Source organism: Stigmatopora argus, chromosome 3 (assembly GCF_051989625.1).
Source record: "Stigmatopora argus isolate UIUO_Sarg chromosome 3, RoL_Sarg_1.0, whole genome shotgun sequence".
NCBI classification, from domain to species: domain Eukaryota; kingdom Metazoa; phylum Chordata; class Actinopteri; order Syngnathiformes; family Syngnathidae; genus Stigmatopora; species Stigmatopora argus.
The window spans coordinates 23835472-23858200 of NC_135389.1; the positions used below are offsets into that span (position 1 = coordinate 23835472).

At 60.8% G+C, this 22729-nt stretch overlaps 3 protein-coding genes across 4 annotated transcripts; 1 reads left to right on the forward strand and 2 right to left on the reverse strand.

The window, feature by feature from the left end:
- Positions 1 to 202: 202 nt before the first annotated feature.
- LOC144071633 (fibroblast growth factor receptor substrate 2-like) lies at positions 203 to 4439 on the reverse strand. Its single transcript, XM_077596890.1, is given in 7 exon segments — positions 203 to 1333; positions 1335 to 1516; positions 1586 to 1723; positions 1963 to 2149; positions 2400 to 2496; positions 2581 to 2651; positions 3862 to 4439. Coding segments are annotated over 5 exon segments (1431 nt in total). The 5' UTR covers positions 2469 to 2496; positions 2581 to 2651; positions 3862 to 4439; the 3' UTR covers positions 203 to 478.
- Positions 4440 to 4596: 157 nt separating this feature from the next.
- LOC144071628 (receptor-type tyrosine-protein phosphatase beta-like) lies at positions 4597 to 18331 on the reverse strand. 2 transcript variants are annotated; one of them, XM_077596884.1, is made up of 29 exons: positions 18106 to 18331; positions 15670 to 17798; positions 15070 to 15343; positions 14686 to 14952; positions 14348 to 14614; positions 14019 to 14282; positions 13687 to 13953; positions 13361 to 13624; positions 13036 to 13299; positions 12677 to 12961; positions 12115 to 12384; positions 11751 to 12020; positions 8834 to 9118; positions 8475 to 8753; positions 8223 to 8420; positions 7875 to 8094; positions 7708 to 7802; positions 7487 to 7610; positions 7343 to 7411; positions 7237 to 7257; positions 6532 to 6613; positions 6363 to 6453; positions 6195 to 6271; positions 5983 to 6117; positions 5720 to 5842; positions 5474 to 5637; positions 5192 to 5327; positions 4997 to 5083; positions 4597 to 4846 (listed from the first exon to the last, which is right to left on the reverse strand). In XM_077596884.1, exons 1-29 carry the CDS (start codon positions 18161 to 18163, stop codon positions 4826 to 4828), a joined length of 7086 nt encoding a protein of 2361 aa, XP_077453010.1. In that variant the 5' UTR covers positions 18164 to 18331; the 3' UTR covers positions 4597 to 4825. The 2 variants fall into 2 exon arrangements, with proteins under 2 accessions (XP_077453010.1, XP_077453011.1); XM_077596885.1 differs by having other exon boundaries at positions 8223 to 8372; positions 18106 to 18330.
- Positions 18332 to 18954: 623 nt separating this feature from the next.
- Positions 18955 to 22288, forward strand: LOC144071632 (transcription termination factor 1-like). Its single transcript, XM_077596889.1, has 10 exons — positions 18955 to 19131; positions 19510 to 20259; positions 20331 to 20516; positions 20591 to 20666; positions 20829 to 20953; positions 21051 to 21255; positions 21410 to 21496; positions 21588 to 21653; positions 21733 to 21818; positions 21939 to 22288. Exons 2-10 carry the CDS (start codon positions 19653 to 19655, stop codon positions 22157 to 22159), a joined length of 1659 nt encoding a protein of 552 aa, XP_077453015.1. The 5' UTR covers positions 18955 to 19131; positions 19510 to 19652; the 3' UTR covers positions 22160 to 22288.
- The last annotated feature ends 441 nt before the right edge of the window (positions 22289 to 22729 follow it).

Consider the following 22729-nt stretch of genomic DNA (forward strand, 5'->3'; position numbering starts at 1 on the left):
CCAATAGAAGCGCTGCAAAAGGGGATAGAGCGAGCGAGAGAGAGAGGGACCCCGTTCGCCCCCGGAGGATCTCTCCGTGCCCCGAGCTCCAATCAATTGGTCCCCAACCAGACGTCCAATCTACTCCAATGGGGCAGCAAAGCAAACAATGCGATTTTACCCAAGTTCCCACTCACTCATTCACTCACTCACTCACTACCTGTTCATGGTTGGCTTTGTGTTTATTTGGGGCTCACATTCAAATGATCCAAAACTCCAAATATTTCTCTTTTTTTCCCCGTCCACGGGTAGGGCAGCAAACACCGACGCGCCCTCGCGGTCAAAACGGCGGCCCGGCCGAGATGGACTACAAACACCGGGTTTATCGCGGCGGAAATCAAAATGGAAGTCTTGCGCCAGCCGAGGCCAATGGAATGCTTGTTTGGGTAATACTGATGCGTACCATAGAAGAAGAAGAAGAAAAGGAGCGAGTCCGCCGTCACGCGGCGCTCTTGCTGGGCAGCTCCGTGCTGTTGTGGCGCGTCTTGCGCGAGGTGCCGTCGTCGCGCGGCCGCGCCTTCTGCAGGATGGACATGGCGGCCGTGCGCTCGATGTCGATCAGGGCGTACAGCTCCGTGCGCCGCGTGGGCGTGCCGGGCGAGGTGGGCGTGCGGGGCGTGCCCGGACCCTCCCCGTTGTCCATCTCCACCTCGATGTAGTTCAGCGACTTGGCCGCCGCCTCGCCCGTCCGCCGTAAGTCAAAGTTGAAGACGGCGGGCCCGTCCGAGCGCCGCCGCGCCGTCTCGGGCCGCGACGGCGACGTCACGTTCTCCGTGTTGACGTAGTTGTGCGAGGGCTCGTGCCCGAAGCCGTTGAGCGAGGGCGTGGCCGGGCCGTCCGGCGAGGGGGGGAGGCCGCCGCCGCCGCCGACCGGCGAGGGCGGCACGCCGGCCGTGGCGCCCTCCCGCTCCCGGCCGGGCTTCCCCGTCTCCCACACGGGCGGCAGCGCCGGCAAGTTCTCGTAGTCCAGCAGCGCCGTGCGCCGCTGCGCCGAGTTGTTGGCGTTGTGTGCGTCGGGGGATGGCGGGGGCGGGCGCTGGCAGCGGGGGGGCGCCGCTACCACGGCGGGGGCGCCGTCCCCCGCCTCCCGCAGCCGCCGCTGAACCGGGGTGGGTCCCAGCACGAAGCGGGCGCCCTGCGGCTCCAGCAGCACCCGGGGCTCCGGGGGGGCCCGCGGGGGAGTGGGCGGTCGGCGGGCCTCGGGGGAGGCCGGGCTGTCCGGGGCCGGGGCCGCCGCCGTCGTTTCCTCCGTGTTGACGTAGGTGTGCGCCCGGAAGCCGTCGCAGCGCTCGTCCTCGCGGGGGGGGCGGCGGCGCGCTCTCCTCGGCCACCAGCAGGGGGTGCGTGGACTCCTCTCCCACCGAGGGCAGCCGGGCGCTGGCCACCGACGGGTGGCGGCTGGACGCCGGCGACGGGAGCTCGCCCGCCGCCGAGGGGGGCCGCGGGGACACGCCGTTGGGCGCCGAGTGGCCCGGGCCTGAAAGCGAGGCGGCCGTTAGCCGGCCCGCCCCGGGCAAGCGCACCGGCGGACGGTGGCGGCGGCTACCTGCGGGCGACAGCGCCGCCCCCTGGTGGCCGGCGTCCACCACGGCTTCCTCCACCACGCTGATGCTGTGACTGTGCATGACCTCCTGCAGTTTGTTGAAGATCTCCTCGGCCCGAGCGCACTTGAAGGCGAAGATGCCTGCGAGGGGAGGGGGGGGGAGAGGCGGAGAAAGGCCACGCCCGGTCACAAAAATGCGGCGACGTGGCCCGCCCGGCGCAGCGAGATGGATCAAATTTGGGCCGGCTCAGAGCCGGGATAGCCACGCTTTTGCGCTTGGGACGGCGGCCGCAATCCATCCCAAATTTTAGCGGCCGGCGCCACACCCCGTTACTCTCGCCCGCCGAGCGCCTCGAGCCCACGGCCGACGCCACTGTCACCTTGGCCGGTCTGGCAGCGACGTCCGCTCTCGAAGGAGAAGAGGTTGGAATCGTAGCCGTAGCGGCGCAGGCAGAGGTACGGCCACCTGACGTCGTCGCGGCGGTGCGTGTGCAGGACCAGCTCGCCGTCCGTCAGCTCCATCACGCCGGCGCCCAGCTCGTTCCCATCGTCATCCACGTTGATCACCTGCCGCCAGAGCTCACCGTCACTTGGGGAAAATATACTTTGGCTTCACCCTCACTCAGATAGGAGGGGTCCATCCAACCACGTGGGATTAAAAAAGACAAAAATGGCACATTCAGCCCACGTCCACACTGCGGCTTAAAATACAATGCGCCGAACAGTCGTGAAAATACGGTAGGCTTATTTTAGGAAAAGAAATAACCCGTCGACGATGAAAGCCAATCCGACTCAGCCCGGACCGAGCGCCACTCACCTTGAATTTGCTGTGATGATTATCCGCAATCCACTCTTTGTCTGGACAGCTCGAACAGCTACTACCCATGATGCCTCAGTGCGCCCGCGCGGCCAATCTGCGTGCGTACGGGGGGGGGGGGGGGAGTTGAGCGACGGCCGGCCCGCCGCCACGCGGCGTTCCGGCGGCGGGGACCGCCTACTTGAGGTCTTCCTCCATGGTCAGCACGCGAACCTGGGTCACGGCGGCGGGCGGCGACGACAATCAAATAGGCTGGAAAAGAAGAGCCGTCGTTAGCCGACAAAACGCATCCGACGGCAGCGACAGCGAGGAGGTCGCTTCTACGTTTCTCGCCGTCAACGTGGATTTGGAGCAGACTTGTTGTTTACAAACAATATTACTTGGACGGGAAATATGAAAGCGCTCTTACGAGCTGTGCCCTATTGGCTACTAGAAGGGCCGTGCCTGAATGATGTCAAAGGTCATGTTGTTCAGTCAAAGGTCAGCTACAGGTACAAAAAAAATGTATGTCACAACAATGGATCGAAAGGAAAAAAAGGAAACTAAAAAAGTGACCAAGATGTGGTTAAAAACATTGGGAGTCCTAACAAGGGTCACAGAAAGAAATCGGTGGCTCAAGAATAGTTCCCCATTCCTCTAGTACAGGGGTCGGGAACCTTTTTGATGGAAAGAGCCATTAACAATTCATATTTTTAAAATGTTAATCCTTGAGAGCCATGCTCCAAATTTAAAAGTCAATATACATGAATATGTGTGGCTTTTTTAGTCACGTCACCACTTTTAAAGTACAAAAAAATCTCTCAATTATTTTGACAACATTGTTACGTTGTCGCTAATCAATGAGTATCAATGAGAAAATCCATGCAAAAGAGTGTAATGAAAAAAAATGATTATAAGCCGCTGGGGTAGTGTCAATGCCATAATACTAACGTAACGCTCCTATTCCTGCGCTTTCTCACCAGCAGTTTCCATAGTTTACCTCACAGGTTAGTGGAGAGCCATATGCACCCATCAAAAGAGCTATATGTGGCTCCCGAGCCATAGGTTCCCTACCCCTGCTCTAGTAGCTTCATTTCTATTTGAAGTGAAGTAAAGAACGAGAAGAATTCAAAGAGCATTTTCTACTTTCTCATCCCTATTGGATTTTTCCGAAGGGGCCATCAATAGTGGTGTTATTATTGAAACAAAAAAGTGTTGTTTTTGTGAGAATAGGTGCTCGCGGTGACAACGAATGCTGTATGTTCTCCTTAGTCAAATGTCCCAAAGTAGTTAAGAGGGGGCTGCTTTGGGGAAAACAAACATTCAAGTCGTGTGTTGTGATGGCAGCTTCTCCCTCACTCGTTCGCTCTCTACGCGAACCAACAGCGGGCTACTTTAGCATGTTTAGCTGACGAAGGTTCGACATGAAGAAAAGGAAAAAGGGGGGTAAAAGTAGGGCAAAACCAAAGCGAGGCCAACTCACAGCACGCAAGCAACTGAGAGCCGACTGGAGGCCTCCAAGGGCGGCGGAAGTCGACACGCGGCGTCCGCTCCAGCTCCGACGGGGTTAGCATGAGCAACACTAGCTTAGCATTAGCCCCCGTTGCTACACGAGCTCCGCCGCGTCCATCTTCGCCCCCTCCTCTTCTGCCGCTCCCTCTTTGAAGAAGAAAAAAATGGCACAACTTCTCCCGAGTGGCTCTAGTCAGCGAGAAGCGACGCGAAGCGGCCCGAATCCATCGAAAGTCGTCGGCACTTCACCGCCGACCGCGAGCGACGTTGACGCCGTCCGGGGGTGGAGGTAAGTGGGGCCCAGGCGCTTAAGTTGGGGAAGGGGGACAGAGCAAAAATAAACCCCAAAAAATAAAGTCAACAGTCCCCAAAAAATGTTTAAAAAATACTCGCTGGCCTCCCCCCCCCGCTCGCTCTTCCTCGTCCAGCTCAAAAGTTGGTCCCAAAACTTCCCCACTCAGGAGGAGACGAAGTGCCGAGAGCCAACTGGAACTAGCCAATCAACAGCCTGCCTCCAGGGAGCCGGCCAATCTGGGGAGGCCTAACCGCCGGCCTGCCAATCGCAAACCGGCCGAAAGCAAGCCAACCGAGCCCTAGCCAATTGGCTACTCGCTAGTATGTATCCGCGAGCAGCCGAGCTCACCGCGGCTGAAGGTGCGCATGCGCCTCCCTTCCTACGCCATGAAGAACAGCGAGGCGCTTTGTTTTGCTTGGAAGAAATTTAATATACTACCTTTAAATGATAACCGTGATCATAATGCTGCTCGCGCGACCACGCAAGCGCTAACAGCTTTTTAAGTGGCAAACTTGCTCAAAGGTTGCATTTCTTTTTTTCTTTTTGCCCCCGAAAAGAGCGTGTCAAAAGCCCGAGAACACCTCCAGCGTCCGTCTTATTTCAGTGACGTCTTGTGCACGGCCAGGTTGATCTTCGGGCGCTAAGCTCGCTCATACGGCGTCTGAGGAAACACAAGGACTGACATTGGGGCAGGGCGGCCTGGCAAAAGACCACAAGGCCGGAATGCCGCGAGCGGGAAGACTCCGGAGACTCCGGAAGACCCGGAGCGGCGCCCCGAAGATACCCGCCGCTAAAGACTTGAGCCGCTTACCTGAGCGACGCCGGGGTTTCGGTACACCACCAAGTTCCTGGCCCGCAGCACGTCGCCGAGACACTGGTGAAGAAAGGCGTACTGCCGCTGCACGCCGGCAAAAAAAACAAAAAACGGGCCCAATGATTGGCCTCTTTCAGGACGGGGAATCGGCGGTGGCGCCGATGCCGCCGATGCCCGTGGCGGCGCACCTACCTCAGTCTGCAACATGTGCGAGCGGTGCAGGCGCAGTTCCCGGACGCAGCCGTAAATGTCCAGGACGTCCGACGCGTCGGCCTGTTGCAGGAGCCGGTCCAGGGCCACGAAGGTGCCCGTGCGCCCCACGCCCGCGCTGCGCCAAAAGCACAAAAGCCACATCATTTTCTTCTTTCCACACTTGCACGACCGTGCACTCGCCCCCACGTCGTGGTGCGAATGGGCGTCAGCTGACGGCGCCAAAGACCCAGCGACGTGACGTGGCGTCCTTGGCCTGCCTACCTGCAGTGGACCAGGGTGGGTCCCCCGGCCGGACTTCGGGCCACAAAGTCCCTGACGGTTCGCACAAAGTGAACCAGCGAGCGCGTGCTGTCGGGAACGCCGTGATCGGGCCACACGGTGAAGTGGAAATGACGGAGTAGGCGCACCCGCCGTGGATCCTCCTCCTGACGGGCAAACGCGAGCGAGTCGGTGGGTAGCGCGAAGGGCCGCCGGCGGTAGACGGTCCGGGCGGCGGTCGGGGCTCACGCTGCGCAGGCGGAACTCTCGGATGGTCCACTCGGGAAGCTCCGACTCGGACGTCATGTGCACGATCAGGTCGCCGTAGTAAAGGGGGTCCTGGTCCGCCGGCCAGTAGCGGTCGCACTTGACCTAACGAATGAAGATGGCGGCGTCAACGAACGTTTCCAAAAGGCCTCCCAAGCCACGGCGTCTTTCTTTGAGCATCGGACGCGCCGATAACCCGAGACAATTTGCGGCCAAGCCCGCGCCACTCCCTGGAGACTCCCTACCCGTCCTTTCTCCACGCACTGCGTGAGCATGACGATGTTGTGCACGTCTTGCTCCCAGGCCATCTTCCAGAAGTCGTCCTTGGTCCCCGGCAGCGGCCCCTGGGCAGCGATGTACTCGCGGCGGAAACGCTCGCCCTGGCAGGCGCAAAGACGCACTGGGTCGGCGGCGGCTCTCCCGTCGCGGCGACCGAGGGCGGCGGAGGCTCGCTCACGGGAACGTAACTGGCGTTGACGTAGTCCGAGCACAGGTCGTCGTCCACGTGGGCCAACTTGACTCGGGTGGCGTCGTCTGCGGGGACAAATTGCGTCCGTCAGCGGGGGACGGGTGGCGTCCGTCGCCGTGGACGGACGACGTCGGCGCCCGCCCAAACGGCCCTCACAGGGAAGGATGTTGTTGTATCGGTTCTTCCCGCGGTTCTCCGGCAAAAGCGCCGCCTCGGTGGTCTGCTCGCGACCCACGTCCTTCAGGCTCTGACGGCCGCAACCAGAAAAAAGACGTACGTCAATGGGAGGCGGTCGTCCCCTTTTCCCCCGGACGAGGCGCCTCACCTCGTATTGCTCGGAAAGCAGGAAGTGGGAGTCGGCCCGGAGTTTGTCAAAGTGGCGCTCAAAGTCGTCCAGCTTAACGGGACTGGAAAAAAAAGCGTGGCCACGTCCTGTTAGGTCAAGTGCGGGCCCAAGCGTGACTTTTGGTCACCCGGACCGCGACAACGGGCGACCAAAAGACCGGCGACAAAACAAGGTAAAACAAGACGGTCGACGCATGAATAAAAGCCAACAATGGCCATGAGCACTTTCACTGAGCCCACGTGTATAAGAGTTTGTATGTACATGTGCTGTCCCTTTAAGAAGCGACGTCGTCAGTCAGGGTCTTAACAAGTTCTCCAACAAAAAACAATCAAAGTCCGCGAAATTTGGAGCTTTTCTTTAGCCTAATAATTAATAGGGCGATAAGTATGACTAAATAATAATTTGCAGTTTGTATTTAGGGAATTTGAGCAACCATTTAAATGGTCATTATCAATAACCTTCCGGGCGACCAAAAGACCGGCGACCAATCGACCATGTACCGGATGACAGACTGGTCAGAGACCGGCCCTCCTGGACCCACCCCTGGGTTAGGTTAACACTGACCCTATCCCCAATGACCATTTGCCCCAGGGAAAAAAACTGCTGACCTAAGTAAATAGCGTATCCGCACACGACTCGTATGTTACCTTTGCCAACCCTAACTACGGCGAGGGTGCGTTTTACCTGGCGGCGGGATGGCGTTTCCTGTGATGGGAAGGAAGAAGGAAGGGTGAATGGCGTTGACTTTGCCGTGAAGCGTAGCGGCTCCGACATCGGCGGTCTCACCCACCCTCTGAGCCCTCGCGGCGAAGCTCGCTCTCCCCTCGGGCGCATGCCGACCGACGCGCTCTCCTGCACACTTTTTCAAAAGCGCCGCCATCTTAGGAGATTGCCGGGAGACCAAACCAAGCCGGCGTGGCGCGGCCAGATCTACCTTTTCCGTCGCGCCTTCTGCCGACGGACCACCAACGCGGCCGCGACCAGCACCGAGACGACGACGATGGCGGCGGCGGCGGCACCACCGCCGATCCCTTCCGCGAGGCCTCTGGCGGCGGGTTCTACGGGCGAGGTCGCCGGGGAGATGTCACGCGCCGGCACTCGACGGAGGCCTCCGTCCGCATTGGACAGCGGAGAGCGTCTTTGACCTCTGCTCACCTGGCGCCGTTCGCACGGGCAGAGACAGGAAGGTGTCGGCGTACAGGGCCGGAGAGTCCCCCTCCGACGCCCTCGTGAACGCCCGGACGCTCAGCCTGTAGGAGGAGGGAGGACACGGAGGGAGGCAGAGAGGGCTCGGCTCCTTTGGACGGACGGAGGGGACCTACCTGTAGGCGGTGCCGGCTTTCAGGGGTCCGTCGCAGAAGGCCGGCGGCCCGTCCCGACACGACCCCCCCAGGGCCCCCGCCCCCACCGTGATGTCGTCGTCGTCGCCGCAGGTCTCGGCGGCGAACGGCGACGTCTGGTAGGAGCGGACGGACGCGTCGGACGCGTAGTCGGCGTAGGAGGGCAGAGGGTGGCGCCGCTCCGGCAAAACCTGCTCCTCGCCTGAGTGCCGGCCGCGGGAGACGTGAAGAAAGAAGCCGTTTGGCGGACGCCGGCGCGGACAATTTAGCCTTCCCAATTGAACCCCCGGCCACGCCGGTAGCGAGCCGGCGCCAAACGAAGCTTCCCACCTTTAGACTCGGTGACCACCACGCTGAAGAACCTGACGGCGCCGTTGACGTCGCTGAACCAGCTGCAGTTGAAGCGGAACGCGATGGACGACCCGGTCGCCACCGCCGACGCGGCGTCCACTCGCTTGTCCGGGGGGGGCGTCGGAGGACCTGAAGGCAGTGGTGCCGTAAACCCCCTCACCCGGGGCCGCGTGGACCCTGAATGGACCCCCCATGAATCTCCCGCCGCAGGTCATCTTGGCGGCGACTCACAGTCGATCATGGTGAGCACGCTGTCCCGCGCCGCTTCGCTGACGCTGGCGTCCGACACCACCTTGATCGACACGGCGTAGCGCGCGTGCGGCTCCAGCGGCTCCACCACGTGCTCGGCCCGGCGCCGGTCGGCGCGCCGCCAGTACACCGTGGTTCCCGAGTCCTCGCGCGCGCACTCCACGGCGTAGGAGTCAAAGTCGGCCTCCGGGGGCGTCCAAGAGCAGGAGACGGACGCCGAGCTCCGGGGCCGGCAGCGGAGGCCCGCCACGGGCGACGGCCCTGCGGGGGGGACGCCGGCGAGTCGGCCTTTAAGCGGGCGGTGGCGGTCTCGCCCCTGGGGCGCGGCGAATGGACGTTACTGGTGCGGACGGCGCGCCAAACGGGAAGGCTGTAGGAGGGCGGGGCCGGGCCCCGGGAGCTGACGGCGCGCAGGCTGACGTTGTAGAGGCGTCCGGGAAAGAGGCCCCTCAGGATGCGGCCGCCGGAGACGCCGCTCTCGTAGGGGTTGACCAGCGAAGCGCGGTCGGGCGGCGTCCACAGCACCTGGAAGTCGTCCCAGTCGCAGTCCGCCGGGGGGGTCCATGTCACCTCCAGCGCGCTTTCCGTCACCCCTCCGAACAGGACGTGGCTCGGAGGTCTGGGAGCTGAGAGGCCGGGAAAAAGATCGTTTCATAGTATTAGCAATTCATTTTGCGGGGGCGGGGGGGTTATGTATTACAATTCAGGGGTGGGCAAGCTATTGCACAATTGGCCGCCTTTTTTTCTTCTTCCAACCTCTCAAGAGGAAACCTTTCCACAACTCTGGTACGTTAAAAGCGCAATCGGTGGATCGCTGGCAGGTTCTCGTGGTTTCAGCCCCCCCCCCCCCCCCCCCCCCCCGTCGGTTAAACTTTGTCATCTTTGTCTGCGCCGGATGGCTCGGAACCCAAAGCTGCCCACGAGGACTGCTTTGCCCTCCTCCCTTGGTGTAGAGCACATGTGTCAAAGTGGCGGCCCGGGGGCCAAATCTGGCCCGCCGCCTCATTTTGTGTGGCCCGGGAAAGTCAATCATGACTTTCTGTTTTAGGATCAAATTCAAATGAAGAGTAAAGATGTATATTACATTTCCTGATTTCCCCCCTTTGAAATCCATTTTTTCTGTGTTTTTAGTTCAAAAATCATTTTAAAAAATTGAAAATATATTTTTTTTAAAGCTAAAATAAACATTGTTTTAGATCTATAAAAAACTGAATATTCAGGGCTTTTAATCCAGTTCTTTTAATCCATTTATAATTTTTAAAAAATCTAAATATGATATCTAAAATGGTCCGGCCCACGTGAAATCAAGTTGATGTTAAAGCGGCCCGCGAACCAACCCGAGTCTGTCAACCTTGGTGTAGACTGTTGAAGCCAATCTGAGACTTTTTGGGACTTATTTCAAACATCAGTGATCAATGCGCAGACTTTTGTCCATTTTGACCCATTGAAGAGCACCTTGATGAAATGCAAGCATAGGACATATATGACTAGGCATTCATTTAACAGGGGCAAACTATTCCACTAAGGGAAAGGGTGCAAAGGGTGCGGGCGGGGGTGCTTTGCTTTCAACCTCGAAAGAGCAAAACTTTCCATAATACTAGTGTCCTACGAGTGCAATCAGTGGATTGGCGTCAGGTGCTTCTCGTTTCAGCCCAACCCCCGCTCCTTCAAGTTTGTCAGTCAGTTCGGTCGGTGCTGGACGCCTTGAGCCAAAAGCTCCCCCCTCCTCACCCACCCACAGCGGCCCAACCCCCGTTGATTCAACTTCGTCACCTATGTATGTGGCGGATGGCTTTGCAAAACCATAACCCCCCCCCCCCCCCCCCCCCCCCACCCCCTGCCTGGTTTAAACTGTCAAAGGCAGCTCAAGACTTTTTTTCACCTATTTCAAACATGGGCCATTAAAGTGCAGACTTTTGACCATTGATGAGCGAGCGATTGCCTCGAAGAAATTGAAGCATTGGACATATATGAAAGAAGACGTAACGTCCCATAAGACTAGGCATTTATTTAACAGGGCTGGGCAGACTAAAAAAAGGCCAAAGTGAGTGCTTTGGTTTCAACTTCTAAAGAGGAAACTTTCTGCAATACTAGTGTCCTACGTGTGCAATCAGTGGATTGGCATCAGGTGCTTCTCACAGCACAACCCCCGCTGGTTCAAGTTTGTCAGTCAGCTCGGTCGGTGCTGGACGCCTTGAGCCAAAAGCTCCCCCCTCCTCACCCACCCACGTTGGCCCAACCCCCACCTATTTCAAACGTGGGCCATCAAAGTGCAAACTTTTGACAATTGAAGAGCGAGTGAGCGCCTCAAAGAAATTGAAGTATTGGACATATGAAGGAAGACTTGGCATCCCATAAGACTGGGCATTTATTTAATAGGGCTGGACAAATTAAAATAAGGACTACAGTGAGTGCTTTGCTTTCAACCTCTAAAGAGGAAAGCTTTCCACGCAACTAGTGTCCTGCAAGTGCAATTAGTGGATTGGAGTCAGGTGCTTGTCATTTGAGCACAACCCCCGCTGGTTCAAGTTTGTCAGTCAGCTCGGTCGGTCGGTGTGTCTGCGCCGGCCAGCCGGATGGCTAGGAAGCAGAAAGCCGCAACTGCGGCCGGTGGCCCCTCCCAGACCAAAGGCCCTGTAAATCCCTAACCCCCGTAGACTGTCGAAGGCAGTCCGAGAGCTATTTAAAAGACGGGCACTCGTACGCAGCCTTTTGACCGTTTTAGCCCATTTGAGAGCCCCTTGATGAAATGGAAGTGTTGAACATATGAAGAAGACATCCAATAAGACTAGGCCTTCATTAACGGGGCTAGTAGGCAAAGTATTCCACTGCAGCAGGGGTGCGGCTTTTCGTTCCGAGCTCTAAAGAGGAAAGCTTTCCACAACTCTGCAATCAGTGGCTTGCAGTGAGGTGCTCCTCATTTCAGCGCAACCCCCGTTGCTTCAACTGGCTCTGGCTCTGTCTCTGTCTCTGTCCCTGTCCTGGGTGGCTTGGAAGAAAAAGCTGCGCCCGCAGTGACCCTCCACCACCCTCCACCACCCTCCACCACCGCTTTGCCCACCCCTGGGCTCCGACTTACACACGGAACAAACAGAATACGACTAAACAAGGTGGAAGCGTTGAGGAAAATGAAAGATGGAATCCAATATTTCGAAACGACTCCAGCAATCCAACGCTTCTCGTACCGTAGACGTTTTTGGAAGGACCGAGCGAGCGGCGCCCCCGCCCCCGGGACGCCAGCGGCGGGCGGAATCTCACCTGTCCTGGCGTGCACGGACGCGCCGTTGGCGAGAGGGCCGCTCAGGCTCAGGACGTCCACGCGGAAAAGACGGCCCGGCGTCAGGCCGTCGAAAAGCCACTCGGTGGCCTCCGGGCCCAGGCCTTCCCGCACCCGCGGCGAGGCGTCGGGGCCGCCGGACAGCGACACCCGGTACGCGGCCACGCCGCCCTCGCCACGCCGCCACGACACCCGCAGCCGGTCGCAACGGCCGCCGCTCTCGGCGCGCAGCGACGTGACGGCGGACGGCGCTGACGAGGAGAGAAAGAGGGTCCCTCGCCGTCAGACGGCGCCGGCGGGAAAGCGTGGTCGCCCGCCGATCGGACGCCTCGGCGAGCCACCGACCCGTATGGGCCCAGACGGCGGTCTGCCGGCTCAGCTCTCCGCTGCGCGTGACCACCGCCACCCGGTACGCGGAACCGGGCGTCAGTCCAGGGAAGCGCCAGTCCAGGGTGGTCGCCGCGGCCCGGCCCCGCCGCGGCGGGATCCCGTCGTCGGCGCCGCCGCTTAACAGGATGTCGTAGGAGTCCCAGTCGCCCGCCGGCCGAGACCAGCGGAGGGACAGGCTGGTGCTGTCGTTGCTTTGGACCGAGAGCCCGGAGACGGGCGCCGGACCTGCCGGGAAAGGACAAGCGGCTCCGTCAGGATCCCCACGTTCGCCCAATGACGCAATTCCCCTCCGCCGCCAGGCCGTCCAAAAGCCACTCGGTGACCTCCGGGCCCAGGCCTTCCTGCGAGAAAGGACGCTAGCGGCTAGCAGCCGGGGTGGGCTCTTAGCCTAGCGGCTAGCGTGCTCACCCGCCGCACCGGAGTCCCGACCCACGGATGGCGAACCCACGTACGCCGGTTTGCGCACCGGTTCGCTCGCGGTGACAGCGCGACGCTAGCGGAAAGGCTAAAATCTTACGCGTGCGAGCTCGGGCGCTGACCGCGACGCTCAGGACTCCTCCGCTACGGGTCCGGACCAGGATTTCGTAGAGTCTTCCGGGGGTGAGACCGTCAAAGGTGTGGCGCGCCAGGGGTACGGCGGCGGCGGCGGTGGCGATAGAGGCTTCGCCGATCGCGGCGCCCCGCTCGTCGACGAGCCGCAGGGAGTAGCCGTCGCGCACTCCGGCGGCTTCCCGCCAGCTGGCTAGCAGGCCGTCCGAATCCGGCGGGTTCTCCAGCCGCAGCTCCGTCACCGCCGACGGGACTGAGGGTGCAAAGTAGAACCGGCGGTAGCGCCCGGGCGCCGCGAGTCCACCCGCCCGCCGACCGCGACCTCACCCGTGCGTCCGCTGGCCGTTCGGTTGCTGGAGAGGTCGCCGCTGAGCGCCCGAACCACGACGGCGTACAGCTGACCCGGCCGGAGCGAGCCGAACGCCACCTGGTTCTGATGCTTGGGGACGGAACGCGCGTCCAGTTCCCGGTTCCGCTCGTACAGCGCCGCCGCGAATCCGTCCACGTCGCCTCGGCCAGGGATCCAGCTCACCGTCAAACTGCCGCCGTCGCCGCCGTTCCTCACCTGGAGGTTCTCCACCTGACTGGGAACTGCGCGGAGGGTCGTCGTCAAGGAAAGAAGAGGCCCCTCCCCCCGCGGGCCGCGCCTGACCCGTGCGGCCCTCCACGAAGCGGCTCCTCCTCTCGGCTCCGCTGAAAGTGGACACCGACACCTTGTAGAGTCGTCCGGGCGTGAGCGAGGTCACCGGGCACTCGTTGGCGGCGCCGCCCAGGGTGAGCGGCGGGAAGACCTCGGCGTCGTTGAAGAGCAGCCGCACCTCGTGGTGGTCCACGTCGCCCGGGGCCGCCTCCCACGTCACCCAAAGCTCCCGCGAGCTCCGCCGGGACACCCGCAGGGAACGCACCGCCGCCGGAACTGCGCCGGGCGGGAAGCGCGTCAGGACTATCGGCGGGCGCGGGGCGCGGCCGGACACTCACGGGTGCGGCCGTGGGTGGTGGCGACGGCCTCGTAGTCGCCGCTCCTGGTGGCGACCGTCACGGCGTAGAGTCGACCCGGTACCAGGCCGTCAAAGACGCACTCGTTGCGCGTCCGGGACACGGTGAGGTTCCGCGGCGCGGCCAGGGCGTCGTGACGGACGGACACGCGGTACAGGTCCACGTCTCCGGGGGCGGGATGCCAGTAGACCTTCAGGGAGTTGTCGCGGGCGCCGTGCGTCGCCGTGGGATTCTGGACTTTGGACGGTTCTGCGCAAAGAGCCACGGAGGGTGAAGCCTCGCCGTGGGCGCCTGGACCGCCGGGTGCCGCTCACGTGTCCTCCCCGGCACGAAGGTGTCGTTCCGGAAGCTCCCGCTGCGAGCGCCGACCGAGATGTTGTAGAGGCGTCCGGACACCAGGGAGCCGAAGACGCACTGGCGACTGGATTGGGCGAGCGCCACGGCGTGAAGGGTCCGGTCCCGGTCCCTCAGGGCCACCAGGTAACCGTCCACCCGCCCCGGACCCGGACGCCAGGACACGCCGAGGAAGTCTGCGCGCCCGTTGTTACTGACGCTGACCTGGCCCACGGCGGCGGGTACTACGGCCAGAAGAGATGCCGGTCGGGAGCGTAAAATCCACCGGGGTCGGGAGCGACGGTCTCACCGGTGCATCCCTCGGACAGAGCCTGCCTGGACGGGCGTCCCGCTCGAAAGGTGGTCACCACCGCCCCGTAGGAGGCGCCGGGCCTCAGCCGGTCGAAGGCGGAGCCGGTGGCGTTGGCCGGCAAGCTGCGGTTCTTGACCACGCTGCCCTCGTGGACCAGCAGGACCTCGTAGGCGTCGGCGTCCCCGCCGGCGCGCTCCCACTCGGCCACCAGGCTCTCGGTGCTTCCCCGATTAGACAAGCGCAGCCCGGTGACCCGAGACGGCGCTGAAGGGGACGGAGGACGCGCACGGTGACGGGACGCCTCGCGACCGCGACGCCAAGTCAAAAGATCTCACCGGTCCACACGTCGATGGCGGTGGAGCTGTTCCGCTCGCCACTCCAGGTGGTCACGGCGACCGTGTACAGACGCCCCGAGGTCAGCCGCTCGAAGGTGCAGCCCGAGGCCTCGCGGGGGAGGAGGCGCCGAGCCGCCGCCAAATCGGAGCCGGTGGCTCGGACCGTCGCCGCCAAGCCCTCCCAGCGGCCCAGAGGGGGGTCCCAAAGAACGCGGACGGAGGATTCGTCGGCGTGACGGACGCGGAGCCGCCGGACGGGTCCCGGGACTGAAGTGAGAGAAAGGGGAGGGGGCAAAGGCCGGGGGGCGGAGGCCGGAGACGAAGGCCGTTTCACTCGTGTCCCTCGACTCGGGCCGAGCCGGTGGGCGCCGCGCTGGAGCTCACCCGTTCGGGCCTCCGCGTGTGCGGTGGCGCCGTCTCGGGCGGAGGTGACGGCCACGCCGTAGGCGGTTCCCGGCCGCAGTCCCGTGACGGAGCATGTCAGATCGGGAGCGGGTGGCGCCGGATGACAGTCGCCGGCGAAGACTTTGCCACCGTTTTGGACGTCCGCCGCCCTCGCCGTGAAGTTTTGGCACGGCGGGGGCGAGCTGAAGGTCAGGAGCAGCCAAGTCTGGCCCACCTCCAGCCGTCCGAAGGACGGCAAGCACCGGGGACGACTCTGAAATGTCACACGCGCTTACGACGTGAGTCGCCTCCTAAAAGTGTTTCCGAGCTGCCCCGACGAGTCCGCCCCCGCCGTCGCCGTCGCGTCAATGACGTTTTTGGACGGAGACCCTCCGAATCAAAACCACCTGAACCTAGTGGTGCAAAGCTTGGGGGAAAACACCAAGGTGATTGCAAAATTCAAACACAAGCCCGAAAATGTCAAAGACACGAGCTGGCAACTGGCTCTGGAAAGTTTGACTTGGTCCAGAGACCCAACGCAAGGCCAGTCGGCGGCGGGCGACGACGGGTGTCAATCCGGAACGGATTTGCTTGACTTACCGGCGAGTCCGAGCGCGTCGTGGGGACGACCGTCGTGGGGGCGACCTTCATGGGGACGACCGTCGTGGGGGTGACCGTCGTGGAGGCGACCGTCGTAGGGACGACCGTCGTAGGGACGACCGTCGTAGGGACGACCGTCGTAGGGACGACCGTCGTAGGGACGACCGTCGTAGGGACGACCGTCGTAGGGACGACCGTCGTAGGGACGACCGTCGTAGGGACGACCGTCGTAGGGACGACCGTCGTAGGGACGACCGTCGTCGTCGTCGTCTCAAGGTCCGCCGAGCTTGAGGGCGTGGCCGGGGAAGTCCGACCGGGAGGCGCGATGTCGACAGAGGGGGCGGGATCGTCCCCGGGAACGGTGCCGAGAGCGATGCCGTGGCCGCTGGCGGCGGGGGAGGCCAAAGTGGTTCGGGTGCCGGCAAATGCGGCGACGGAAAATGGGGCCCGATCCACGGCGGAAGCCCCGGCGGGCAAAGCGGAGGAGGGGATGCCGTCGGAAGCGACGGGAACGGGGGCCGGCGTCGAGAGGAAAGCGGCCGCGGCAGGAGAAAACGGAGGAGCCGACTCCGGCCGGGCGGGAGCGAAGGAGGGCCCGGCGGACGCGGCGGGGGTCCCCTCGGAGGTGGGATGGGCCGTGGGGACTCCGGGCCTTTGGGAAGAGGAGGCCCACGCGCCGGGGGTTCGGTAGGGGCCTCCGGTGCCGATCGGGGAGCCCCGATCGGTGGCGCGAGTGGGGAGCGGAGGGCCCGCGCGACGGGTGGCGGGAGCCGACTCCGCTGTGGCGATGGAAGCGCTGGTGCCGAAGGTGGCGGCAGTGGAGGACAAAGCGGCGGAGAACCAAGTGGAAGACGAAGCGGAAGACGAAGCGGAAGACAAAGCGGGTGACGAAGCGTAGGATAAAGTGGAAGACAAAACGGGAGACGGAGCGGAAGACGAGGCAGAGGACGAAGCGAGAGATGAAGCAGAGGACGAAGCGGAAGATGAAGCGGGAAATGAAGCGGGTGACGAAGCGGGAGACGAAGCGTAGGATAAAGTGGAAGACAAAACAGGAGACAGAGTGGAAGACGAAGCAGAGGACGAAGCGGAAGATGAAGCGGAAGATGAAGCGGGAAGCGAAGCGGGAGACGAAGCAGAAGACGAAGCGGGAGATGAAGCAGAGGACGAAGCGGAAGATGAAGCGGGAAGCGAAGCGGAAGATGAAGTGGGAGATGAAGCGGGAGGTGAAGCAGAGGACGAAACGGAAGAAAAAGCGGAAAGCGAAGCGGGAGACAAAGCAGAAGACCAAGTGGAGCCTGGGGCTGAGGATGGAGCGGAGAATGAAGTGGAAGACCAAGCAGAGGACAAAGCGCTGGAAGATGCGTCAAAGGCCGGAGCGGATGACGGAACGCGAGACGGAGTGGAAGATGAAGCGGGAGATGAAGCGGAGGACAAAGCGCCGGAAGATGCGGTCCAGGCCGGAGACGAGGACGGACTGGAGTCTGGAGACGGGGACGCGGCGGAGAACGGAGCGGCGGAAGATGGAACGGACACCGGAGCGGAGGATGGAGAAAGGGGCGGGACGGAAGACGGAGACTCGTTTCGGGAGGTCGCGGTGGAAGCGGAGGAGGCGGGGCCGGGGACCACCGGACTCTTGCCGGAAGAGGGGGCCGGCTCGGAAGTGCTGGCGCCGGCCGTCGGGGAGCCCGCCTCGGCGCGCAAAGTCCATCGCGAAGGCCACGCGGCGGTGGTGGCCGGGGCAGAATTCATAGAAACGGACCCCGAATGGGCGACGGTGGCGGTGGCGGCGGCGGCGAGGGAGGACGTTCCGCCAGAGGGGGCCGAGGCCGGCGTCCAGGAAGACGTCGGCTCGGGAGCCGTGACCGGAGCCCGCTCGGGATCGGGGACGGCGGTGAGGGAGGGCGTTCCGTGGGAGGGGCCGAAGGCCGGCCCCCAGGGAGACGTCGGAACGGCGGGCCGGGCCGAGGCCCGAGCTCCATCGGGATCGGGGACGGGACTTTCCGGACTGGCCGGGGCACCGGGCGGCGACGTCTCCGACCCGGGGCGGAGCCACGGCTTCCCGTAGCCCCACGGTGTCCGTGAGGGGCCCCCCGACGTGGCCCAGCTCATGGCTAGGGAAGAATTTCCACCTGAACGGAACGGAAGCGGAGCAAAAGGGAAAAAGCCTTTCAAATCACAACACGGAGAATAAAGCAAAATAAAGAAAGAAAGGACCAAAAAAGACACACGATAGTTGGGGTTAGTCGAGAAGGCCAGAAAAATGAGCAACAAGTGAGAAAGAAACAGCAGCGTTGACGGCGCTAGACGTTCAAACGTGTGCCGTCCGTCCATTGATTGATTGATTTTGCTGTGAATCGACAGGAGAAGAAGGAGAAGGAGGAGGAGGAGGAGGAGGAGGAGCCCTCCAAAGAACTGAGCGAGGCAAGAAAAACTGACCGGCAGGTGCGATGGAAGCGCTCTTGAGGAGCCAAAGGAGAAGCAGCGACGTCTTCATCTTCCAGTCGGAGTCTCCCCGGACATCTCGTCTGGTTTTCAGTCGTTTGGAGAACTTTATACTGGATAACGTCCAGACCGAAAGCCTTTGTCGTCGGCTGGTCCACACGTCTGCACCACTGGACTAACTGACTGACTAAGTGAGCGACCGCCGCACGGAAGGAAAAAAGTCCGCCAGCGACGTTTCCTTCCTTTCCATTCTTCCCGCACGTAGGCCAGGAAATTCCAGGCAACTTCAGCAACACGTCGGGCGGGAACAAGCCGCTCCAAAAAAACAACAACAACAAAACAACAACAACAACATTCCCCTATGCCGAACCTGATCGCGTTTATTTTGCGCAACAAATCAGCGCCTCCTTTTGAAGCACTTCCATCTTTTCTTTTTGGACATGTCACTTTGACACGGCCTCCCTCATTTAACTCAACGGATGTCCAATCCGTTTGGGCTGGGAGGGCCAAATGAAGGTCTGCCAAAAAGTTGGCCCTGGTGAAAGTGGAGACTTTTCCCATTTTTTATTCCCTGTGTGCATGTTTTTTTTTCAACGTCATTTCATTCTGTTCTTTCTTTTTCACGAGCATGACTCAGACCTCAACGAACGAGGACGCCGCCTAAATCCGGCCGCCCAGTCTTGTCTAGCATCCTGCTCTGGTGCGGAGGAACATCCTGACGTGCGTGCGAGTTGAGTTTTGGGCGGAGTCGCCTGCGCTTCGGCTGCGCTTCGGCTGCGCTTTGGCTGCGCTGCCACTCCGCAGCACTTGGTGGCGCAAGAGCCCCCCTCGAGGTCGCGGGAAGGGAAGTAGAGTCGACGTAGAGTCGCTTAGCTCGATGTAGTCGTCTCCAAGCGGAGTCGGCGGACATCTTGCGTAGCGTTGCGTCGCCCCGCGTCGTCCTCTCGACGAAATTCCCGGCATTGACGAGTTTCACAACTCCTCCGATTGTCGAAAGCGTGGGACGTGGACGGCGTCAAGGTAGGTTGTTGGTTTTAGCGGCTGCCGTCTGCTCCGGTCCGGTCCTGTTTGTTTTGGTTGGTTTAACAACACATGGTCAAAGGCTCATGTGCACGACGGCTTTCGACTTCGATCACTTGAAGCCGAAGCAAGCCGCCGACATTTCCCCAACGCCACTAAGCCAAGTCAGCCGTTTTCTAGGGAAAGCGACAACAACAGAATAAAGAGAACAGCAAAGAATGTGCTGCTTTTGTGGCACTGCGCCAGTTGGTGGCAAAACCCAAACGGTGGTCCGGCAGAACTCCGTTTCCATGGGACCGCTTTAGTATTGATAACGTATTAGTATTGATAACTGACATTTCAACCCCTGTTTCAGTAGTCGCTATTTTGTGTTCACAGGCACGGTGGTCCGGAACGGACTGAGCACAATTGTCGTTGGGAGGTCGCGGCGGCGTCCGGAAAAGACCAGAGCGAAGAGTCAAAGACGGTCTTGGGGGGGAAAAGACACCTAGCCCGCCTGCTCCCTACCTCCCTCCTTCTCCATGGCGGAAATACGGCGCCTGAAGGAGAAATACAAGAGAGCCAGAGAAGAGACGCCTCCCGCGGACGACGCGGGAGAGCGGCGCTTGCTTCTTTCTGGTGGGGAGCGCTCCGAGAAGGAGAAGGAGAAGGGAGCACCGGAGGAAAAGGGGCTTCCCGATGATGTGGAGGCCACGCGAGAAGCGCCAATGGGAACGCAACCGAGGGAGGACGAGTGTTTGAAGAAAAAGAAGAAGAAGAAGAAGAAGAAAGGCACAGAAGATGAGCGCGTCCCTCCTCTGGCCGAGCTGGACGCTGACCGACGACAGGAGGAGACGGGGTGGCCGGAAGAAGAAGATGGAAATGACCACGCACTTGTTGGCGTGTCCGTCCAAAAGAAGAAGAAGCGGCGGCTTGGGGAGGAGGAAGAGACGGAGCTCCGGTCGGACCAGGCGGACTGGTCGGAGTTGGGGACGGGCGACGTGGGTACCCCCACCGAGGTGACGGACCTGGAGCAGAAAATAGTCCAGTTGGAAGAGTTCATTCCGAACATCAGAACCTACGACGGGCATGAAATCAGGAAGCATCTGCGCTACGACCTCCCACGGTTGCTACTCTTCAAACAGCAAGGTGAGTGGGCTTGGCCGTTTTCCTTTCGGGCCGCCGTGTGTTTCCCAACGACTGGACTTTGACGCTTCCAGGCGTGGCCTACCGCCGGGGGCGCTTTAGCCACAAGGAAAACCAGCAAATCCACGACAACATGGCCCGCTTCCTGGAGCTGACGGGCCTGGATTCCGCCGAGCAACTTCTCTTCCCCCAACGCTTCGGGGAGCAGCAGGACTACATCCGGAAGCTGAAGGGGCGACACTGCTTCATCATGGCCATCGGTGGGTCGGCGGCGCTCCGGCCGCTCGCCGCTCGTCGCCGCCGCCGCTCGCCCTCACGCCGCTCTCGTCTTCAGCCGAAGGCATTCCCAGGCTCTGCAAGCATGTTATTAGTCGGGCTCTTAAGATCGACTACATGAACCACGGCGGATGGTAAGACAGCTTAGGGCATCTTTTGGCACGGTGGGCGCGGGATTCACTTCCAAACCAGAGAGAGGAAACCTTTCCACCGGCGTGCTGTTTTGTTTTTCTTGTGCGAGCGAAGGTGAGCTGATTGATTTATTTTTTTCAAATTTGGTGCCGTGTGTCCGGAAGTTTCTCGGTGGAGGAACTGGCCCAACTGCTCCATTTGCATCAGATCCACGGCAACCGCTGGTCCGCCATTGCCACAAAGATGGATCGCAGCGCCTTCGCCCTACAGAAACGCTTTGCCCATATCTGTGAGCTTCCCCGGAGGACGGTCTGGGCGGGGCCTTCCGGTCCGGTCGGTCCGGTCCGGCCTGGCTGGGCGGCACTCACGCGCTTTACCTTCCGCAGCATCCGGCCAAGGCCCATGGACGTCAGATGAGAAGAAGCGGCTGAAGGGGGGCGTCCAGGCTTACTTGAACGGGATGGCGCCGAGGGAGAGCTCCGACCCGCCGGATTTCCTCCAGGACCTCCGCCGAGTCTGCAGCAATTTGCCCTGGATGGAGATCAGCCGCCGCGTGGGCACCCGCAACTGGTCTCATTGTCGGAACAAGTGGTGGGTTTAAGTTTTGTCGTTGAATTCAATTGAATGAAATGCTATTGTCATTATGTCGACCTGGGCGGACGTCGTCCGGCGACCCCACGCGTCGCTCCGAAAACGGCGCCTTCCCGCCCGCCCTTTGCTCGTAAACCCCCAACCCTGCCCCCAGGTTTGGCATCCTGCAAAAAGCGCTGACTCCAAAAGAGAGCCGAAAGAAAGGGCAGATTCTCAAGAGCCAAATCAAGCTGATCAACATGTAGGAAATCCCGTTAGATCGCCACCGCCGCAGACTCTGCTTCTCTCTCGCTCACTCACCCTTCTCTCTCTCTCTCTCTCTCCCTCTCTAGCTTGTACGCTTCGAACGTGGAGGAAGCCAGGGACGTGGATTGGGAAATGGTGGCCAGCAAGATGCGGTGAGTGCTAGTTGGGCCCGCCCGCCGAGCGGCCCTTTGCCGCGAGCCGGGTCGTGACGCCACGCTCCGGCTTTTCCAGCGGCCAGACTCCCCTTAACATCCAGATGCATTTCCGGAAACTCAAAATTACCCACGTCCCCAACTGGTGGCAGCGTACCTACGGAGGTGGGTGCGGCGGCCCCACGTGGCCGTGGCCGCCCTTCGCCGACGTGGCCGCCCTTCGCCGACGTGGCCGCTCTCCGCCACCTTCTCCTCACGCCCGTCCGTCTTTGGGCCTCCCCGCAGAGATCATCGACTTCCTGCAGGAAAACGTGGTGCCGCGTCTCAAGGAGGAGCGGATCCTCTACCGCCACCCAAAGGAGCCGGACGAGGATGAACCGGTCCGGGCCCTCGACGCCGCCCTCGCCCACATCTTTGCATCCGACGACAACGGATTTGTGGAAGTGGACAACACCCCGTCCGGACGCCGGCGGGTGGCGCCGGAGTCCGACGCCGGACTGGTTTGAAGCGGGACAAGGCGGCGCGAGGGGCCTCGTCGCCATGGCGTGGTGACATTCAAATTCGCTCCCGACCTGCTTATGTTTCAAGCCATTTTTCTAAGAGGATTCCAATAAAAAACGGCCTTTTAAAGCCTTCATCTGTCATTGTTTTTTATTGGGGTGGGGGAGTATTGGGTTTGCCTATTTCAATTTTGGCTGCAAAAAAATCATTCATTTTAATTTTAGCTGCAAAAGCAATCATTAAAAATCATTGCAATATATTTCAACTCCTGTCATTAAATCTTTTGCACGTTTAGAAAAGTAAATCGTGCTAACTTGCTAAGTGAAAAAAAGTCTTTTTGCGATAAAGTGCATGTTAAGCGCTTTCTCGTTGTTTACAATCAGAAAAATATGCGACAATGGACATCAGATTCTGACAGCAATAGTCTGCCTGCTAACCATTAAATGCTTCCCATACCGCGTCCAAGCGGTCAAGTCTGTAGTCCCAAAGTTTCCATTCCATATCAAGAAGAACATTGCCTTTTCTAGGCTTGCCATTGTGGATTTAGAAGACAAAATCAATTTGCCCATTAAAGA